Raw genomic sequence first — 18582 nt, 5'->3', positions numbered from 1 at the left:
AAGGTGACACAACCAGGGAACATTTCGCATCCTAATGGCCTAGAGAAGGGGAACAAGTGAATATGCATGTGCAGATATCATTGCCTCCATAAAAGCCCATCAGTTTGAATTCGAAGGGTCAAAGAGATTTTCTTCATAATTTCCAGCCCCTAAAGGGTGTTAAAAATTCGCAAGGTACTGTGAGAGGAGTTATCCCCTAGGTCAGACCCAGACCTAGGCCCAGGCCTAGGCCCTAGCCTAGATGTGGGATCTAGGCTAAACCGTGTGTACCTCAAAGGCCCAACTAACGAAGATGGATAGATAGGAAAACATGGCAAATAGTTGGCAGGGAAGACAGTCTGAAAACCCACTAGCCAACAAACAGGTACACTCACCGACTCTAAAAATATCGCCACCCAGACATGACAGACAAAGAAGAGAAGCTAAGAAAGGCACACCGCATTAATGAAGGATATAAAGCTTAGAAAGGAAGGCACGCCACATTAATGAGATAGGAGAAACTTAGGGAGAAGACATAACACATTCAATGTGGCCAGGACTTAGAACGCACTGGGATAGGCCCTACATCAGGAGCAGTCACCATTAGACCTAAACATCCTATAGCATGACGGATGGGTTACATGAGAGCTCGATCTCCTACCAAGCGACACCCCACTACCATGAAGGTCATACCATTGGGTATAAATAGGCATCGCCCGTGATCAACAAAAAGGTTAAGATCTGCATACATTTCTACTACTTTCTCTCTTTATCTCTAATATTGAAACTACCTTGAGCGTCGGAGGTACCATGGACCCCAAGGTCCCCCTTTCCTCCTTGCAGGGAAGAGTCCGAGTGCTGCCAGCGTGGAGTTGTCCAGGCCCGCAAAACACGACCTCAACAAACCCATCTCTCCATCCACTCCTCACACAGCACACATTAAGTTAGGTTGCCCAATCGAGTACCCAAACGAAAATGGTGGGGCCTTTCCTTCCAGTACCTCATCACCATACAAGCATACGAGTTGACCTCCACCCACGAAAAACTCCCTCACTATGACAGGCTTAAGAATGCATTGGAGCTACATCCACAATGGGCAAGCATGAATCCAGTACTACCGTAAGCGGGAGAATGTGAGCGGGCTCATGCCAACCACTTCTCACTTGACTACCAATTTGCATGAGCATCCAAAGCTTAGCGCATCTAGTGGTTCACAACCTATGTGCATGGACCGAAGTGTACGTGCCCATAACATCTTGCCTCACCTGGACCCACACATTGTGCTTCTCACTAAAAGCGTCAAGTCACAACACATAGCGCCGAGTAGGCTCTAGCCCGCCACCTCATTACCATGACGTTCTCACAGTAGCAAGACCGCCTTGCTCTCCAAACCAATGCAACCCAAAAGCAACGACATAAGGAGCGCATAAGCAGGAGTAAGTGCTCACCCTTGCCTACCTTGCTCTACCGCACTACCAACAAGCTTGCTCGCCATGGCCACCAACTATGCCTAACACAATGGCAAGATGGTTCAATGCCAAAGTTGGCGGGAGAAGTTAACCACTTACCAACCAAGCATACATGTTTAAATCACCACGCATATGGTGAAGAGAAACTATGAGGCATGCCAAGTGCTTCAAATACAGACCACAAGCCTTGTAATGAGCAAAATGGTTCTACTCTTAAACATTATAACCTCTGAGGCAAGATGCAGAGGCGAACAAACGAAATAAGAGGACAAATAAGGAACACACCTAGCCTGACACCCCCACTTAGTGGCAGCCATTCTTGGCCAGACAAAAAGGGAAAAGAAATAGTTAAATGGCTCAAGTTTGTTTCTCTCGACCTTACTGTTTAAATTTACTTGTGCTAACAAATTTTTTGTTCTTGTATGTTTTCCCTATTAAGCTCCTCAAATCTCTACGAGACTCTAAATGAATGGACAAACAGAAATACGTAGATAGAAAAGTTGATAAACGGCGCACTTTACTCATCAGTCTTAATAACAAAACTTGGGCATCCTGGGCTCAACCATGAGTCCCAAAGCGTACAAGCAAAAGAAGCAGAATACGCATACAGGACAAATCACAACACAAATCATTCCAAGACGAACAATGTCCATCAAGCAAAAGTTGAAGGCAACAACTAAATGGCCTGGGCTTGCCTCCCTTGAATTGCTATCTGGATTTTACTTTCACTAATAAATTTGGTTTTTGGAGGTTTTTCCCACAAAACCAGAATTCCATGAGAATCCCAAGATATGAATAAGCATGAATGTACTTTGCTTGCTAATCTTAACCAAAAGCAAATGGAAACAATCCACATCCCAAACAAGAGCCCCAGGGTAAATAAACAGAACAAAGGGGATGCACCATGGCAATCAACTCCCACAAGAAAAAAAAAAAAAACCCTTGTAAACCATCTACCTAACCTAGAGTATTAGCTGCGGGATAGCCATAGAGCACTGCTTGGGCAACTTAGCTTCCTATCTTTACCAGACTAAAGGATCATGCCGAGCAACATAGCTCAGTCGAATCACCAACACTCTTCCCGAGCAACCTAGGGCTTGTTTGGAAAAACTTTTCATCCCAAAATTCTCATCTCATCTCATATTCTTCCCAAACAAAACTCAAACACAAATACTTTCAAACTAATTATTATAACTTTCTCAAACTTTCAAATAAAAAATAAAAATAATTCAATTTTTTCAATTCCCCAAACACAAATAATATTAAAAAACTATATTTCTAACAATATTTAATTTTATAATATTTTTTATTCAACTTTCTCTCTTTCCTTTCCCAAAATCCAAAAATACTTAACTCAAAACATCTCACTACTATTCACAAACCATCTTACTACTATTCACAAAATTTTCATTTCATCTTATTTGCCAAACATGTCTTAGTCTTCCCAGCAACAATGCTCACCCAGACCTACAACAGTCTTCCCTAGTGACAATGCTCGCTTTGAGCAACAAAGGGATCATGTCGCCTTCAAGCCTCACTTGAGCACTACGATAATCGAGTTCTTACCAAACGTCACGCCAATTGGCTTAGGTTTGCACGTCTCACTTTTGTGGTTTGAATTGTTTACACTAACCAATAATAGCCTAGCCATCCTAGAGTCAAGAACTCAAACCTCCCATCATGGCAAACAAGGCACACCTACGCCTTCGTCAGAGCAGTGTTATCGTACACGTATGTAATCAGGGCTAACATTCGTATAAGAAAGTCAGGCCCCCCACGAAACCGGTGACCAAGGCTGAAGCACGCACATGTGACTGGAGTTAGTACTCGTGGCATCAATAATCGAGGTTAATGCACGCGCATGTGACCGGGATTAGCACTCACACAAAAATTTGGGCAGCCCCAAGAGGCAAGCAATCAGGTCCCCACAGAACAACCAACCAAAATTAATGCACACACATCCAATGGGGGTTAATACTTGCACCACAACAAATTGGTCAAGCAAGCCTCCTACCACAACAGCGGACGAGCGAACCTCTTGCTACCTATGCAAGAAGTGTCAGCGTATGCGCATGCAACCAAGGCTACCTCTCGCCATAACTGTTGCTAGTTGGTACCTCCAAGAATGAGTCTCTGAGCTCCATAACTGCCTAGCATAGGTTACCTTCGAGAACAAGTCAACAAGCTAGAAAACTTTTACTAATAATAAATAATCATATGCCATTATCAGTCATACTTTCAATTATCAGGCAAATGTTTGCACAAACAAACTTCCCAGAAGCCCCCTCTCGAAGGCCCATACCATGAATTTTGAATTTCATAAATCTCCTCGAGGTTCGGCCTCGAAGATCTTCATTGTATTACACAATAGAAAACCAGAGACAATTTTCCATAATTTATTATTCTACAGTTTCTATAGACTATCTCTATCATGATTAACTTGAAGATTTTTAAGACCTTCTTGTTGGACAAATAGACCATAAGAATCGGGCATCTATTGGATATAAAATGAACTCGGCCCAACCCAGTTCAAACTCGTCACCAGTAATAAAGCCATGAAGAAATAAGTCGAGGGGAGATAAAGTCATAAGAAGTGGATTCATATACACAATGTGAAATGACATAAGGCAAGTATGACTCAACTCTTCTAAAGAAAAAGAGATACATCGATAAATGGACATATCTACAAATTTTCTATAGACTTCTCTTCATATAGAGACCCCTCGAATGATTGGCTCCACTCCATACCTCTAAGTCAAGGCATCTTCTTCAACCTCTTAGGAACCCTAATATCCTATATTCTATTGAGAACCCAAATGACCTGCAGACGTAGGCCTTTATGCCGAATCACGTAAAATTTTGTATATCTTTATTTATATTTTATATGCTTTATTTATTTTATGAATGAGCATCTACGCACCGTATCGACACCCAATTCATCATCGTGAACCATTCAACCGTATTGTTAAGCTCCAACTATTTTAGAAAAATGCATTCAACAGAGCCGAAGCCCGAGATCCCTTAGTCTATGCTCATTCGGGGATATGGCTTATTTTACCCATCATATGATTTGTAATTGTTACATTCATATCATAGCAATCCCCGATTCGTTGATTCATTATCATTAAAAAAAAAAAAGACATTTGAAGGCACTAACAGCGTGAAATGTTTGTGAGATCGAGCACTTATTCTTTGTACTAAAATGATCTTGGCTACCGAAGAAAGAAAAATGGAAAAATTGAAGAACTGTGAAGTCGAGGGAACTCTGAAGAATAGGCAATATTAGTGCGAAAAAGTACATATAGTTGTAAATTATATGATCAAATGAGGGGACATATATGAAATTTACAGATACAGTTGACATAAAGAAGGTAAATGTATGGTACAGGTTACAGCTATTAGAATAAGTGATGCATCTAAAGCTGAAAGACTGAAACTGGCAAATATACATCAAACTTAAAAGATTAATTTTTTAGCTGGCAATCATGTGTTCTGAATCTTTCTTTTTCCATTTGTGGGCTCCGTACTGAAAGCAAGCTGCTGTTCGTGCACACTAGAAACAGCCTTTGAAGGGTTTTGACAAGAAATGACTAGAAGATTGAGAATCTCATATCAGTTGAAAACAAACTTATGTAGCTGTCCGGTAAGCACAGAACTCTCATAGAGAAAATTCCATCGTTTTTTAACAACCTCACCAGTAATCACTGCATGAACAAGACCCATCTTTGAAGTGATGAAATCGGTTTGAGTCTCTTACAACTATTTCCCTTCCTGTAGCCAATGAAATTAACTTGATAGCAGCGTGACAGTCTCCACAAACACGAAGATTCTTAAATACCCTAATGGGTTTTGATTTGGACATGCTTATAAGACCAAATGCCACGGCGATTTTCTCGCTGTGTTGAAACAAATATTGCTCCTTTAGTTCATCCTCCACGTCATGAAGAACAAAATCCGTATCAGGTACATATCCCAATTCCTTTATTTTCAACGCTAATTGGTTCAGTTCACTGTAAATCTCACGTGCTAGGGGGTGTGAAGTGTCCCCAACATGGAACATGTGCGCCTTATTTCCCACCTCTATCCAGCTACAACCTGCTTCTTTGATCAAGTTCCTCTCTTTCATAGTCTTTCTAATTATCGCCACATCTTCCCATTGACCAGAGGAAGCATACAAGTTTGATAGTAAGATATATGCTGCTGGATCATGTGGGTCTTGCTCAAGAATCATCTTTGCAGCATGTTTTCCAAGCTCTTTATTACCATGGACTCGACAGGCACCAAGAAATGTACGCCAGACTAGCGCATCAGCCTTGAAAGGCATTGAGTTAACAAATTCAAAGGCTTCTAAAAGGGATCCTGATCGGCCCAATAAATCAACCATACATGCATAGTGTCCCATTCTCGGAACAATCCCATATTCTTTGTGCATTGAGTTGAAGAGTTTCCAGCCCTCAGAAATCAGCCTAGCGTGGCTACAAGCAGATAGAACAGCAATATAGGTGACCTCGTTTGGCCTAACGCCAACCTCAAGCATTTTATGGAACATGTCCATAGCTCTAGAGGCAAATCCATGTTTTGCAAAACCAGTGATCATGGAAGTCCAAGATATAACGTTACAATCTCCCATATGATTAAAAACTTGGAAAGCAGCTTCTATGTTTCCACACCTAGAATACATGGAGATCAAAGCATTACATATGCATTGGTTCGACTCAAACCCCGATTTCAGTACAGTGGCATGAATTTGCTCGCCCTTAGAAATTGCAACGATACTAGCAGCCCCACTCAGGAGACTAGCATATGTGAAAGCACTAGCCCCGATTCCTGTATCCACAATTTCATGGAAAAGCTCGAAGGCTTTTTCAGAATTTAAATTTTTGGTATACCCATCAACAATCGTGTTGTAAGAAATCATATTCTTCTCAAATAGCATATCAAAAGCTTTCCGAGCATCTTCCATCATGCCCGACCGTGCATACAAGCTAATAAGAGAATTTCCCACACAATTAACTGATGCAAGACCTAGTTTCACCGCATGGGTGTACACTTGCTCACCCATACGCGGATCAGAAAGATTTGCACATGCCTTGAGAACACTTGAAAAGGTGAAGTGATTTGGCAACACGTGACTCGTGATCATTTCACAGAAAAGCTCGACAGCTTCCTTATCGCATTCTCCACTTTGCACATACCCTGTGATAATTGCCGTCCAAGACATGACATTATGATCTACCATTCGATTGAACACTTTGGTTGAATCGTCCACTGATGCACACTTTGCATACATGTCCACCAAACAACAACCAACACAAGCATCTAATGGCATTCCCACCCTCGTAACCCAAGAATGCAATTGCTGCCCAAGAGACAACAATTCCAACTCTGCACAAGCCGATAAAACCCCACTTAATGTAAATTGATCCGGTACATTCCCACTTAAAATCATATCCAAAAACAAATGTATTGCCTCTCTCGGGCACCCCAATTGCATAAACCTAGTTATCATCAAAGTCCAAGTCACTGTATTCTTCTCAGGCATTTTCTCAAAGACCTTATATGCTAATGCCACATCACCGCTGCCCTTCACAAACATATCAATCAATGCACACCCAACGCACACATCGGACTCAAAATATCCACTTTTTATCACAAACCCAAAAATCATTTTACCAGTCAAGATAGTATCCACAGTCGAACACGCCCGAATCGCTGCCGCGAAGCAATACTCATTTGGATGAAACCCATTTTCAAGCATTTCAAGAAATGTCCCAATCGCTTCAAATTCCATATCATTATTTGCAAAACATGAGACCATTGCGCTCCAAGAAACCAAGTCTTTCTTATCTCCCACGCTATCAAATATGGCTTTTGCTTTAGCCCAATCCCCACACTTTGAGTACAAGCTGATTAGAGAGTTAAAAATGACGGAGTTGGGTTCAAGTTGGGACTGCGTGAACCGATTGTGGACAAGTTTTCCGAGTTGGAAATTCCGGGACCTGATGCATGATTTGAGGAGTACGGCGAACGTGGTGAGATCTGGATGGACACCCTTTCGGACCATGACGTCGAGGGTGGAGATTGCTTCGTGAAGGTGGCCCACATTGTGGTGATGGGTCAGACGGTGGTTAAGGACTTCAAAGGTTGGGGTTGGGGATGATGGTTTTGACGATGGAAGGTTACGGCCTGAAGAAGGGTTCGAGGGCTTGGGAGAAGCTGAGGGGAGTTTGGAGGGAGAAGGAAAAGAGAGGGCGAGCATATTTTCTTCAAAGTTCAAACAGAACCAACACCCCAAGTTTGAAGATACGATTTGTACCTCTTTTCTCTCTCTCGTAAACTGAAGGTAAATGATATGCAATTTGTAAAGTGTATACTGCAGACTGCGCATAGATAGGAAAGATTAATATTACGTATAAGTTTTAAATTTTTACTTTTATTTTAGGTGAGTGCTCATTTTTTACAAAGGTTTGTATGACTATTATCTATTTGAAACTTATACAAATTATTTATCTATAGATGCTTGGACCATCTAGAGGTGGTCCTCGACATTTTTCTGGTTCAATTTCTTTTAACTTAGTGATTATGAAAGTGTTTTTTAATGATGTTATGAATTTTATTTTTTAAATGTTTAAGAACATAAAAAAATGTATGAAAAAAAAGTTCAAATGGCCTTGTTGGAGGATCCTCAATAGCTATAGTGCTACCCATAACTAGGGTTGGGCTACGACTCCAACATAGTCGGAAAGCCCAACTCTAAACTCCGACCAAAGTTGAAGTCGAAGTTGGACTCCAACTCCAACTCCGACTTCGATCAGTAGCAGACTCTAATTCCGATCAAAGTTGTCGAAGTTGGAGCGTCGAAGAGAGAGAGAGATGCCTCGGTCGCCCTCGCTTATGATGACATCAACGGTGCAAAGCCACCGTGATGATATAGAGTCTCGAGAATGAGTATGTCATTCTTATAAGATAACTCGAGCCGATAAAAGCGGAAAAGAAAATGAGAGGAAAAGAAAATGGAAGGTGTTGGAATGGTTGAGACGGAAAAGAAGATTCAGAATTACCCTCTCATAAACCGCCATGATTGAAGAGGACTTCCAAGTTCGGATGGTGAGAAACTTGGTCCCAAAAACAAACAATCAGCAAAAATGGAAAAAGTTAAACCGTCGATGAAAAGGGATGAAAAGGAATTAGCGGGATTGGTAACTCGAAAGTCGAAGCTAACACTGGGCTATAAAACAAAGTTACTTGAAAATTGAGAAAATGAACGAGTTAGGAGAGTGACTTATTGATTCGAACCCATGGGAGTGAAAACACGTAAAATAAGGTTACTTGAGAAAAAGAGACAATTTTGGCGATAAAATCATAATAATAATAAGTTAGTTGAGACTTTTGACTTGAAATTTTGAACCTATGCCAGGAATTACCAAGCTCGAGAAAGTAAATCCATCAGGAAAGATAGGTTAAGTGCTTGTTTATGAGATGTTAAGTGCTTGTTTAAAAACTGAGATGAGATAAAATCTTGTGAAAAATAGTAAGATAGTTTATGAATAATAATTAGATAGTTTACGATGGATATTTTTTGAGTTTTGAGAAAGGAGAGAGAAAAAGTTGAATAAAAAATATTATAAAGTTAAAATATTGTAATAATATAATTTTATAATATTATTTTTGTTTGGGGATTTAAAAAAGTTAGAATTATTTTTATTTTTATTTAAAAGTTTGAAAAAATTGTAATGATTAGTTTGAAGATTTTATATTTTGAATTATGTTTGAAAATAAGATAAAATGAAATGAAATGATATCAGATGAGACTTTTGTATCTCATCTAAGGCCCCAAGCCTGCCATAAATGGCTAATAGAATAGATAGAATTTTCTGTCTTTGTCAAGAGAAGCTGTAAGAACCAGTAAAGTTTAAGGCAGTAGGAAGGTAGACAGTGAACAAATAGCAGAGATGCAGTTAGAGTTCGAAGTCCAAGTCGATCTCCGCTCCAACTCCAATAATATTTTTAGAAGAAATTTTAACTTCAATTTCGATTTTCGATGTTTCGACTCCATTGGAATTGGAGTTGGAGCAAGCGTCGGTCAGAGTCGAAGCCGACAGAGGTTTTGCCCAACCTTACTGTAAGGGGATTTTCACCCCAAGGCCCAAGAATCCCCTGTACATGACCTATTGGAGGGATGGTGCAGCAGGGGATGGGACTCGTCGATCTAAGGCCCCTCGAATAGTGTCCAATCATCAAGTGCTCGTCCACACAGCAGGCATGACATACGAAGGACCGTCGATCTACTGACAGAGAAAGCAGGAACGCACTAGGAGAAAGGCAGACCCAAAGAAGAAGGTTGGAGAACCACGCTGCATTAATGGCTCTGCCACTCGGACAACACGCCACAATAAGGACGCCGTCGCAAAGCCACGCCGCATTTAAAAGTTCTGACAAAATGAATAGTGTGAGGAACCCGGACCTCATAGTAACAAGCATAATCAGCTCTTTGAACTTGTAGTATAAATAGTTGATCTTAGGTACGAAAAAACTCTCTCTGATCCCTAGACTTCCTTACTTATTTACTATATTTCAAGTGCATTTACTGACTTTGGCATCAGAGATTCCCCGGCCTAGAAGCCACCCTCTCCAAGCCACATTACATTCTTCTTTGTGCAAGGCTCACTGTGGAAGACTTGAGTTGTTGGAGCCTAACCCAAGGGAGTGTGAAACATGACGTTAATAGTCAGAGGACAGCTTCAGCAAGCTAGCCAGGCTGTTCCTAACCCAATTCATGTCTAGTTAAAGGAGGCGGCGCCCGGCCACGTACCTCTTCACTATCAAACAAACAGAGGACGAGAGCCTGAAATCCTACCTTGTCCAATTCAATAAAGAGCGCATGACCGCCGATGATCAAGATGAGAAGATCACTTTGGCGGCACTCTTAGGAGGCTTCTAGCCGCGCTCCTAGTTTATGGCAGAATTTGCCAAGCAGACTCCCGCGACATTACGAGATTTCATGGACCAGGCCGACAACTTCATCAATGCGGAAGACACCTTTCGAGCGTTGACTGAGCCGCAAAGGAAGGAAATAGAGTGCGCGGAAAGAAAGGGAAGGCCCCAACTAAGGCCAAACCTCATAAGAAAGAGGAAATGGACTCCCAGGAGAAATGATGAGAGGAAGCCCCGACGAAGGGACCCGGGCTGCGGTATGACCAGCCCATATTCACCATTCAAGGGGAGGACGACAGGGAGCAATGCGCCGATACTGCACGTACCATCGGTCCACCTCACACAACACTGAGGATTGTCGCTCCCCGGATGGAAGGAAGGAATATGCAGAACAACAGAGGCGTCGCCACTCCCTGGCTAGGAGACAAGTGCAAGAGCCAATGAGAAGATCGAGGGAAAGGAGCCAAGATCAGGGTGACTAGCACCGATGAGAAAACAACCCTCAAAGGCTAGCAATAGGGGGCCATCGTCGGATCCCCCCAATCACCACCAAGGCAGCAACCGCCTCTCGAGGAAATTCAAACCATAGTAGGAAGGTTCACAAGCGGGGGCATCACCCCATCAGGACAGAAAGCGCATGTCAGGTGGACCCGATACCACGAGGTGTACTCAATCGAGTATCACCTCGCCAAGCAACAAAGGGGCAACCCCACTCTAGTAATCTCATTTGCGGAGGCTGATGAAAAAGGGGTTATGTACCCCCACGACGACGCCTTAGTGGTTACCATGCTCATCGCCAACTTCACCACCTACAGAATCCTCATTGACAACTAGAGCTCTGCGAACATACTGTTCTGTGAAGCTTTCATCAAGATGGGTATTGAGACCTCCCAGCTATTGCCCGCCCCCATGCCCTTAAAAGGCTTCTCCAGAAGGCATCGTCTAGCCAGTGGAGACCACCTCTAGGTGGGAAGTAGCCTTACACAGCCCTAACTATGGTCGACTTCATAGTGGTAAAAACTTCATCGGCATACAACGCCATCATCAGGAGGCCCACTCTCAACTGCTTAAAGGCTGTCACATCGACCTACTTCCTCAAAATGAAATTCTCAACTCCCCAAGGAGTGGGGGAAGTTCGGGGGAGCAAGTGTTCCCAAGGGAGTGCTACGTGTAGAAGCTGAGGCAGAAAGATGAAGAACCCGCCTTGGGCAATGCCAAGAGGACGACATAGGCGGGACACCGCCAGAGAAACAACGGCAGGCTTCCATCTGTGATTCGCCTTGCCAAGTTTCTAGGAAGGAAGGGATGGTGCGCAGCTCTGGAGAAGAGGACGAGCGACGACCTCCCCTAAGTGGGAACTTGGGCCCCTTGAACTTTGTAATGTCTCTACACTAAGCTTGTACATTCCTTTTTAATTAATAAGACGCAACTTTTTAGGACAACACAAAACATCTGTTACACGCTCTCATTACCAGTATGACACCAACAACAACAACAAAAAAACGGCTACAAGGTCATCAACAACTTACATCCTCGCCGGGCACCATAGGGAAAGGTAGGCTTAAGGGTTGCCTAATCCCTCCCGCGATGGAGAGCAGGTCAGCCGATGGCAACCCAAAGATAAAACTTACCTTCCTCATGGACGTCAACAGGTGAGTGCGGGTTTAATAACAAACTGCCCGGAGACTTACCTCCTCACGGGACACTATATGGAAAGATCGGTCTAAGGATGGCCTTATCCCTCCCATAGAGGAGAGCGGGATCGGCCCACGGCCCTCCCAAATGCATTATCCGGACCTCTTTCGCAACAAAGAGTGGGATTAGCACCAGCTTGACCCAACACTTAGCTTTCCTGTGATATCAACGAGCGGGAACGAGTCAAGTAACAAACTGCCCGAAAACTTATCTTATCTCCCTGCGACATACTATAAGGAAAGGTCAGCCCAAGGGTGGCCTTATCCCTCACCCAGAGGAGAGTGGGACCGGCACATTGCCCTCCCGAATAAATTACACCTACTCCTATCACGGCGAAGAGCGGTCAGCCAATTGTTGTCTAAATTTGCCTCATCGCAAGATACTATAGGGAAAGGTAGGCCTTAAGGTTGCGGTTGCCTTGTCCTTCTCACAACGGAGTGCGGGTTAGTCCTCAGCTACCCAAGATCAGAAAAATTTACCTTCATCGTGAGTGTCAATAGGTGGGAGCAGATTTAGTAACAAACTGTCTTAAAAACTTACCTCCCTGCAGGATACTATAGGGAAAGGTCGGCCCAAGGGTGACCTTATCCTTCCCGCAGAGGAGAGCCAGTTGTGCCCTCGCAGCAACTCGAAAACTTATCCCAACCTCCACTGCGAATGAAGAGTAAGTCTAACGCCAACCTGGCTCAAAGCATTACCTTTCCCTATAATGTCAACGAGTGGGAGCAGATCCAGTAACAAATTGCCTGAACAGCCGACCTCCCTGTGGGGCCAGAAGGGGAAGGTCGGCCTAAGGGCGACCTTGCCTGTCCCGTAGAGGTGAGCGGGTGCCGCCTACGAGATGACCGGAAAAACTTACCCCAACTCCTATCATGGTGAAAAAGCGGACTGCCCTAATGGCAGCCCGAAAAAGTTACCTCCTTGGGGAAACAAAAAAGGGGAGGCTAACTTGAGGTAGCCTGACCCTCCCCAATGGAGTATAGGTCTAAGTCTTACGACTACCCAAAGAAAGAAAACTCTACAGAAAAGAAGCATATTGCCACAAAAAGAGACCATACAAAGTGTCAGCAAGCAAGGAAAATACGAAAAAGGTACAGCCGGATACACAAAATTACTTATGCAGGATTAAAAAAAAAAAAAAGAGGTCGAGAAGTGCGAGAAGAAATGTAGAAAGGAAAACACAAAAACAATACAACAAGGAAAGTCGGAAACAATACGACAAGGAAAATGCAGGAAGGACACAGTCAGATACAAAAAATCATTTTATTAACCACACAGCATTACAAAAGACATATTACATCATGAAGCCGGAATACAAAGGTAAATTATATCATAAAGTCCCAGAAGGAAATTATTACAACATAAGGCTACAAAGTGCCAAGGAACAAATTATATCATGAAGTCGCAGAAGGAAATTACTACAACATAAGGCCGCAAAGTGCTAAGGAACAAAAAGAAAACTTGACAAAAGGAAACACAAGGAACAAGTTACACCATAAGGCCGCATACAACCGCACAGGCTACAAGGAGGATAAGTGATCTAGTGGAAAGGTGCTCTGGGACGAAAGGAAATTAGACGGTAAAATGCAGTCGTCTGTGTTCTAGACAGCGATGAAGATAGTGCCGAGAATAAGAGCACCACGGCTACCGAGCCACTCGCCACTGCAACAAAAGCACTTCTCCACTGTGAACAAGCATGCAGCGAGTTCAGGTGCAGGCATCCGAAGAGATTTTAATATCCAGATAAGCTTTTGAAATTGAGCCCCGTAAGCAAAATGGCGAGAACGAGGAAGCATAATAAGCAAAATGGCAAGAACGAGAATAAAGGATACGAGACCCCAACAACAAAGGATGGATGGCTCCACTCTCCTACGTACAGACCACCACAACTAGCGGTGGATTGAGCGCCACCAGCGGACCTATCGCCCACTAGGATGTGCAGAACCCATCAGAACTATGAAAGATAGACAAATGACACAAAGGGACTTCAAAAGCAAAAAAAAAAAAAAAAAAGGTAGAAGTGAGTATGATGGTAATTCTAATTGGGAGAAGGGTCCTTATATAGGCGAGATAAGCGTTTGGCTTACCTAAACGTCATAACTCCACGAATCACCATCGGACGCCACATGTCCCCTCCCCAGAGAGCTAGAATCTCTTGATTATCGCAACTGCCATAGAACATATATGTTGATATAACGTGTGGAGTTAATGCTAGTAAAGAACGAAGCCATAACACAGAAATCGAATGGATGTCATTTAATGTGAAAATGTAACTGGCACTGTATCGCCACATATGTAAAATACAAACCATCACCCATCAAGCTACCGAACAAGTTGGGAAGTTGGCAGTTCGTAAGAAGAATTCTTCCCGGACTCGTCCAGAAAGAATTAACGAGATAACTGTGAGGGGATTTTCCCCTCAAAGCCCAGGAGGCACAGCTAAGCTTGGCCTGGGATGAATAGTCATAAATCCGGCCCACTGGGAGAATCCCATGTATGTGACTTGTTGGAAGGATGGTGCAGCAAGGGATAAGACTCGTCGATCTGAGGTCCATCAAATAGTATCCAGTCATCAAGTGCTCGTCCATATAATAGACGTGACATACGAATGACCGTCAATCTACTAACGGAGAAAGCATGAATGGACCAGGAGAAAGGCTGACCTAGAAGAGAAGGTTGGAGAACCACGATGCATTAATATCTCTGCCACCTAGACAACACGTCACATTAATAATGCCAGTGGAGAGCCACACCACATTAATGGGTTGTCGCAGAGCCATGCCGCATTTAAAGGTTCTGACAAAATGAATAGTATGAGGAACCCGGACCTCATAGTAATAGGCATAATCAGCTCTTCAAACCTGTAGTATAAATATTTGATCCAGGTACGAGAAAACTCTCTCTGATCCTCAGACTCTCTTACTTATTTACTACATTCCAAGTGCATTTACTGACTTCAGTATCGGAGATTCCCCGGCCCTGAGGCCGCCCTCTCCAAGCCACATTACATTCTTTTCTGTGCAAGGCTCATTGTGGAAGACCTGAGTTGTTGAAGTCTGGTCCAAGGACATGCGAAAAACGACGTTAACACCTACTATAACATACCACTTGATAAAAACTTTGAATTACTTGTCAATAAATATTTTAGAGTATAAAATAGAGAGATGAATACAAAATGCGTTCCATGACATTCACAACTATCCAGAGTTAATTTCTTGTAGACAAATGAATATTTAGTAAATATTATAAGACTCATTTTATTTTTTTATATTCTAAAATTTGAATAAATATTTTAAAATATTTAAATCCACCTAAGCACTCATTGCATTTAACCAAAAAAAAAAAACATTTGATAGATGCATGGACTCCATGCACTAGGATTGGCCTTCTAAACTAAAAGTGAGATGATTGGACTCCAAAATTTCAAAATAAAATGAGATCCAACTTCTATATCCTATTTGAATTCTATACTTCTACTTTCATGCGTTCATTTGAAAGTGCTTCCATGTCCACATTTCTATGGATGTATTCAACCTCTCATTGTCCTCTCTCACCAGGTGAAGTTTTAATTGAAGTTGTCTTTTAGAAAAAAATGTTATACAAACCTGATTTAAGCACACATGAGATGGTTGGGAGGGCAACTTTGGGTGGAGAGTCCTTATAATCCTCAGTAGGAAATGGGCCAATCTAAAGGCCTAACTAGTGAGAGGTCCAACTGATACTAGACCAAAGGCAGAACGAAGTAGTTGTCTAGGTCTTAGAGACCAATACGACTCCATTTTGTAACCACCAGGTAGGATGGGTAGGACAATAAAACCAAATATTTAGGATAAACCCAATATCTTCGGGATGACTATCCTATTGAAGATACAAGTTGATATGAACAACTAGAGGGTCAAACCTATCGCCAGTACTTATCGGTAATCTACCATGCCGATATATACATTATAAGAAGGTAAGAAGGGACATTCTCAAAGTTTTGAGTGATAATTCTTTCTACATATCACTAACTTGGGTATCAGAAGTGCATCAGGCACCCTAGGTAGCCATCTTTATTTATCGCAGGTAGAGAGCTTTAGAGGACTGTGGAACACATCCTTAACATTGGGATTCACCAATGGTATGTAGGATTAACTTGGGATATGGGCTAGGCTTTGTTGATGATGCAAGTACATAGAATTGCCCAAAGAACTAAGAGGGCAGCAATGGTGTTGAGCTTGGAGAAGAGAGCACTTGGCCATGGAGTCCACTTGGGAGGCTCTACTATTTTGTTTGGTGGATTAGCCTCTGGTTATTGTTCATATTCACACATTAACATAAATATATCCCTTGTGATGGATAAAAGAGCATATACCAATTGTCATGGATGGAAAGTAGTGCTTCAAGGAGAAAGGCAACCAAAATCTCAAAATGGGAACCCCCCCCCCCTTCCTCTCTCTCTGTCTCTCTCTCTAAATATAAAACTCAGATTCTCATATTTTCAAACTCATACACAACTAATCACCCAACCATTGCAATTGCAAATTAATGCAATCACAAATCAATATTAACAAATTCACATCCACATACTTTTTGAAATAAATAATATGTCAAAGGAAAAGTGTATATCTTTCTCACTAAGTAATGCTTTACAGATAAGGAAACAAGGATCATAGATTGAGTAAGCCATATTAGCCATAACTAGATTCGAATGAGTTGTCTGCATGTTGTGTTTGAATCATGGATGGTACAGCTATGTCACTATTGCCAATGCCCTCAGCTTGTGTCTTGGCTTGAGTTAAGTACAATATTGCTGATGTAGATATGACTACTCATTCTTCCTTAACAACCATCCACAAGCTTATGGGAGAGCTATAGACTATGAGCCTATCACGAAGAAATGAGAATCGAGTTATGGGCAGGCCTTTAGTAAAAATGCCTGCAATTTGAACTGAAGTGGAGATATATTTCATGTAATATCCTTGTTGAGGAGCTTCTCTCTGATAAAATGGTAGTCAATCTCTATATGATTTGTCCTTGCATGGAAGATGGGGTTGGAGGCAAGAGCAATGTCTCCTAAATTATCACACCAAAATAATTTTGTATTTATCAATGCCATAGCACTCCATGAGACAAGACAAGGTCTGAGAAAAATAGCAAAACCAGTGGTGGACTTGCGGTCATCAACATAGCCAACCCAATCTGAGTCACAAAAAGTCTGAAGTTGGATAGGACCTTCAGTGTATTGTAGGCCATGATCAGCAGCAAACTTGAGATACCTTAACACTCGCTAGAGAGCAAACCAATGTTCAGTTGTCGAGGAGTGTATAAATTGACATAGCTGGTTGACAAGTAAAGCTATGTTTGGCCTAGTGATGGTGTAGTATTGAAGTGTTCCTACCGATTGTCTATACTCGGTTGCATCAGCTAAGGGCTCTTCAAAGAATTTAGAGATCTTTGAACTAGAAGCTAAGGGATTGGAATATGGCTTGCACCAAGCAGTTTAGCTTTGTGAAACAGGTCAGTGATGTACTTTGACTAGCAGAGGTGAAGACCATCAACTTTGAAAATAAAATCAGGGTGACGAGGGTTTCGAAAACCAGCTAGCTGCTCCATGAAAACTTTTTTCTTTCAAATAGCCATGTAGAAAGGCATTCAATACATCTAACTGACGGATTGACTGCTTAAAATGGGCTGCTAGAGCTAAAACCAAAGAAATTGTTGTCGGTTTTATCACAGAATTGAAAGTTTCAGTAAAATCAACTCCATCTTGCCATAGGAAGCTTTTGGCTACCAATCTGACTATGTGTCTATCAATACTACCATCAGCCTTGAGCTTTAATTTGTATAGCCACTTGTAATTGATCACACTTTTATTCAATGGTCATGGACATAGCTCTCATGTTTGATTGTCCTTTAGAGCTGCAAACTCGGTAGCCATTGCATGAGTCCAAGCTGTGGACTTGTTGGCCTAAGCAAAGGTTTTAGGTTCAGGTGGAAGGGTGATAGTGTTGAAGGAAACAAAGGGGTGCCGGATATTGTACAAGGCTTGGCGGTCAAAAAGATGTTTTGATCGGGAAATACCTGCTTTTGACATAGCGAGTACCGTAGGATGAAAATATGGAATTATAGGTAAAAGTAAAGGGATGCTGGAAGATGTAGAGGCAGCAAGAAGAGGATTTGAGGCGCTAGCAGGTGGTGAGGATGTAGAAAATGTAAGAGGAATAGCACTAGTCTGAGAGTGCATGTGGAAAGGAAATTAAAGGTGAGGCAGCACTAGATTAGGATCACTGATTGAGTGATGAGCTATATTAATTAGCCATAACCAGATTCCAATAACTTGCCTGCATTTTGCTTCTTGTGTTGGCTTGAGTTAAAGATGATATATATTGGTGATGTGCTATGATCACCACTCCTTCTTCCTTAACACTTTCTCTATATCTTTATGTTATTTTGGAGTGACAAAAAGGTTTTTGTTGCCCCAAACTAATCTTGTGATCGAATCAAATAATATTGAAATAAATTT

At 42.1% G+C, this 18582-nt stretch overlaps 1 protein-coding gene across 1 annotated transcript; it reads right to left on the bottom strand.

The window, feature by feature from the left end:
- Positions 1-4730: 4730 nt before the first annotated feature.
- On the bottom strand, positions 4731-7809 carry LOC121234175 (pentatricopeptide repeat-containing protein At3g49170, chloroplastic). Its single transcript, XM_041130010.1, has one exon. It carries the CDS (start codon positions 7705-7707, stop codon positions 5140-5142), a length of 2568 nt encoding a protein of 855 aa, XP_040985944.1. The 5' UTR covers positions 7708-7809; the 3' UTR covers positions 4731-5139.
- Positions 7810-18582: the final 10773 nt, after the last annotated feature.

The sequence above is a fragment of the Juglans microcarpa x Juglans regia genome, chromosome 6D, assembly GCF_004785595.1.
Source record: "Juglans microcarpa x Juglans regia isolate MS1-56 chromosome 6D, Jm3101_v1.0, whole genome shotgun sequence".
Classification (NCBI taxonomy): Eukaryota; Viridiplantae; Streptophyta; class Magnoliopsida; order Fagales; family Juglandaceae; genus Juglans; species Juglans microcarpa x Juglans regia.
This window is presented reverse-complemented; position numbering and strand designations above follow the sequence as displayed.

Bases quoted from the DNA above. Each gene is read 5' to 3' on its own strand.
- LOC121234175 (XM_041130010.1), bottom strand. From the start codon at position 7,707: ATGCTCGCCCTCTCTTTTCCTTCTCCCTCCAAACTCCCCTCAGCTTCT.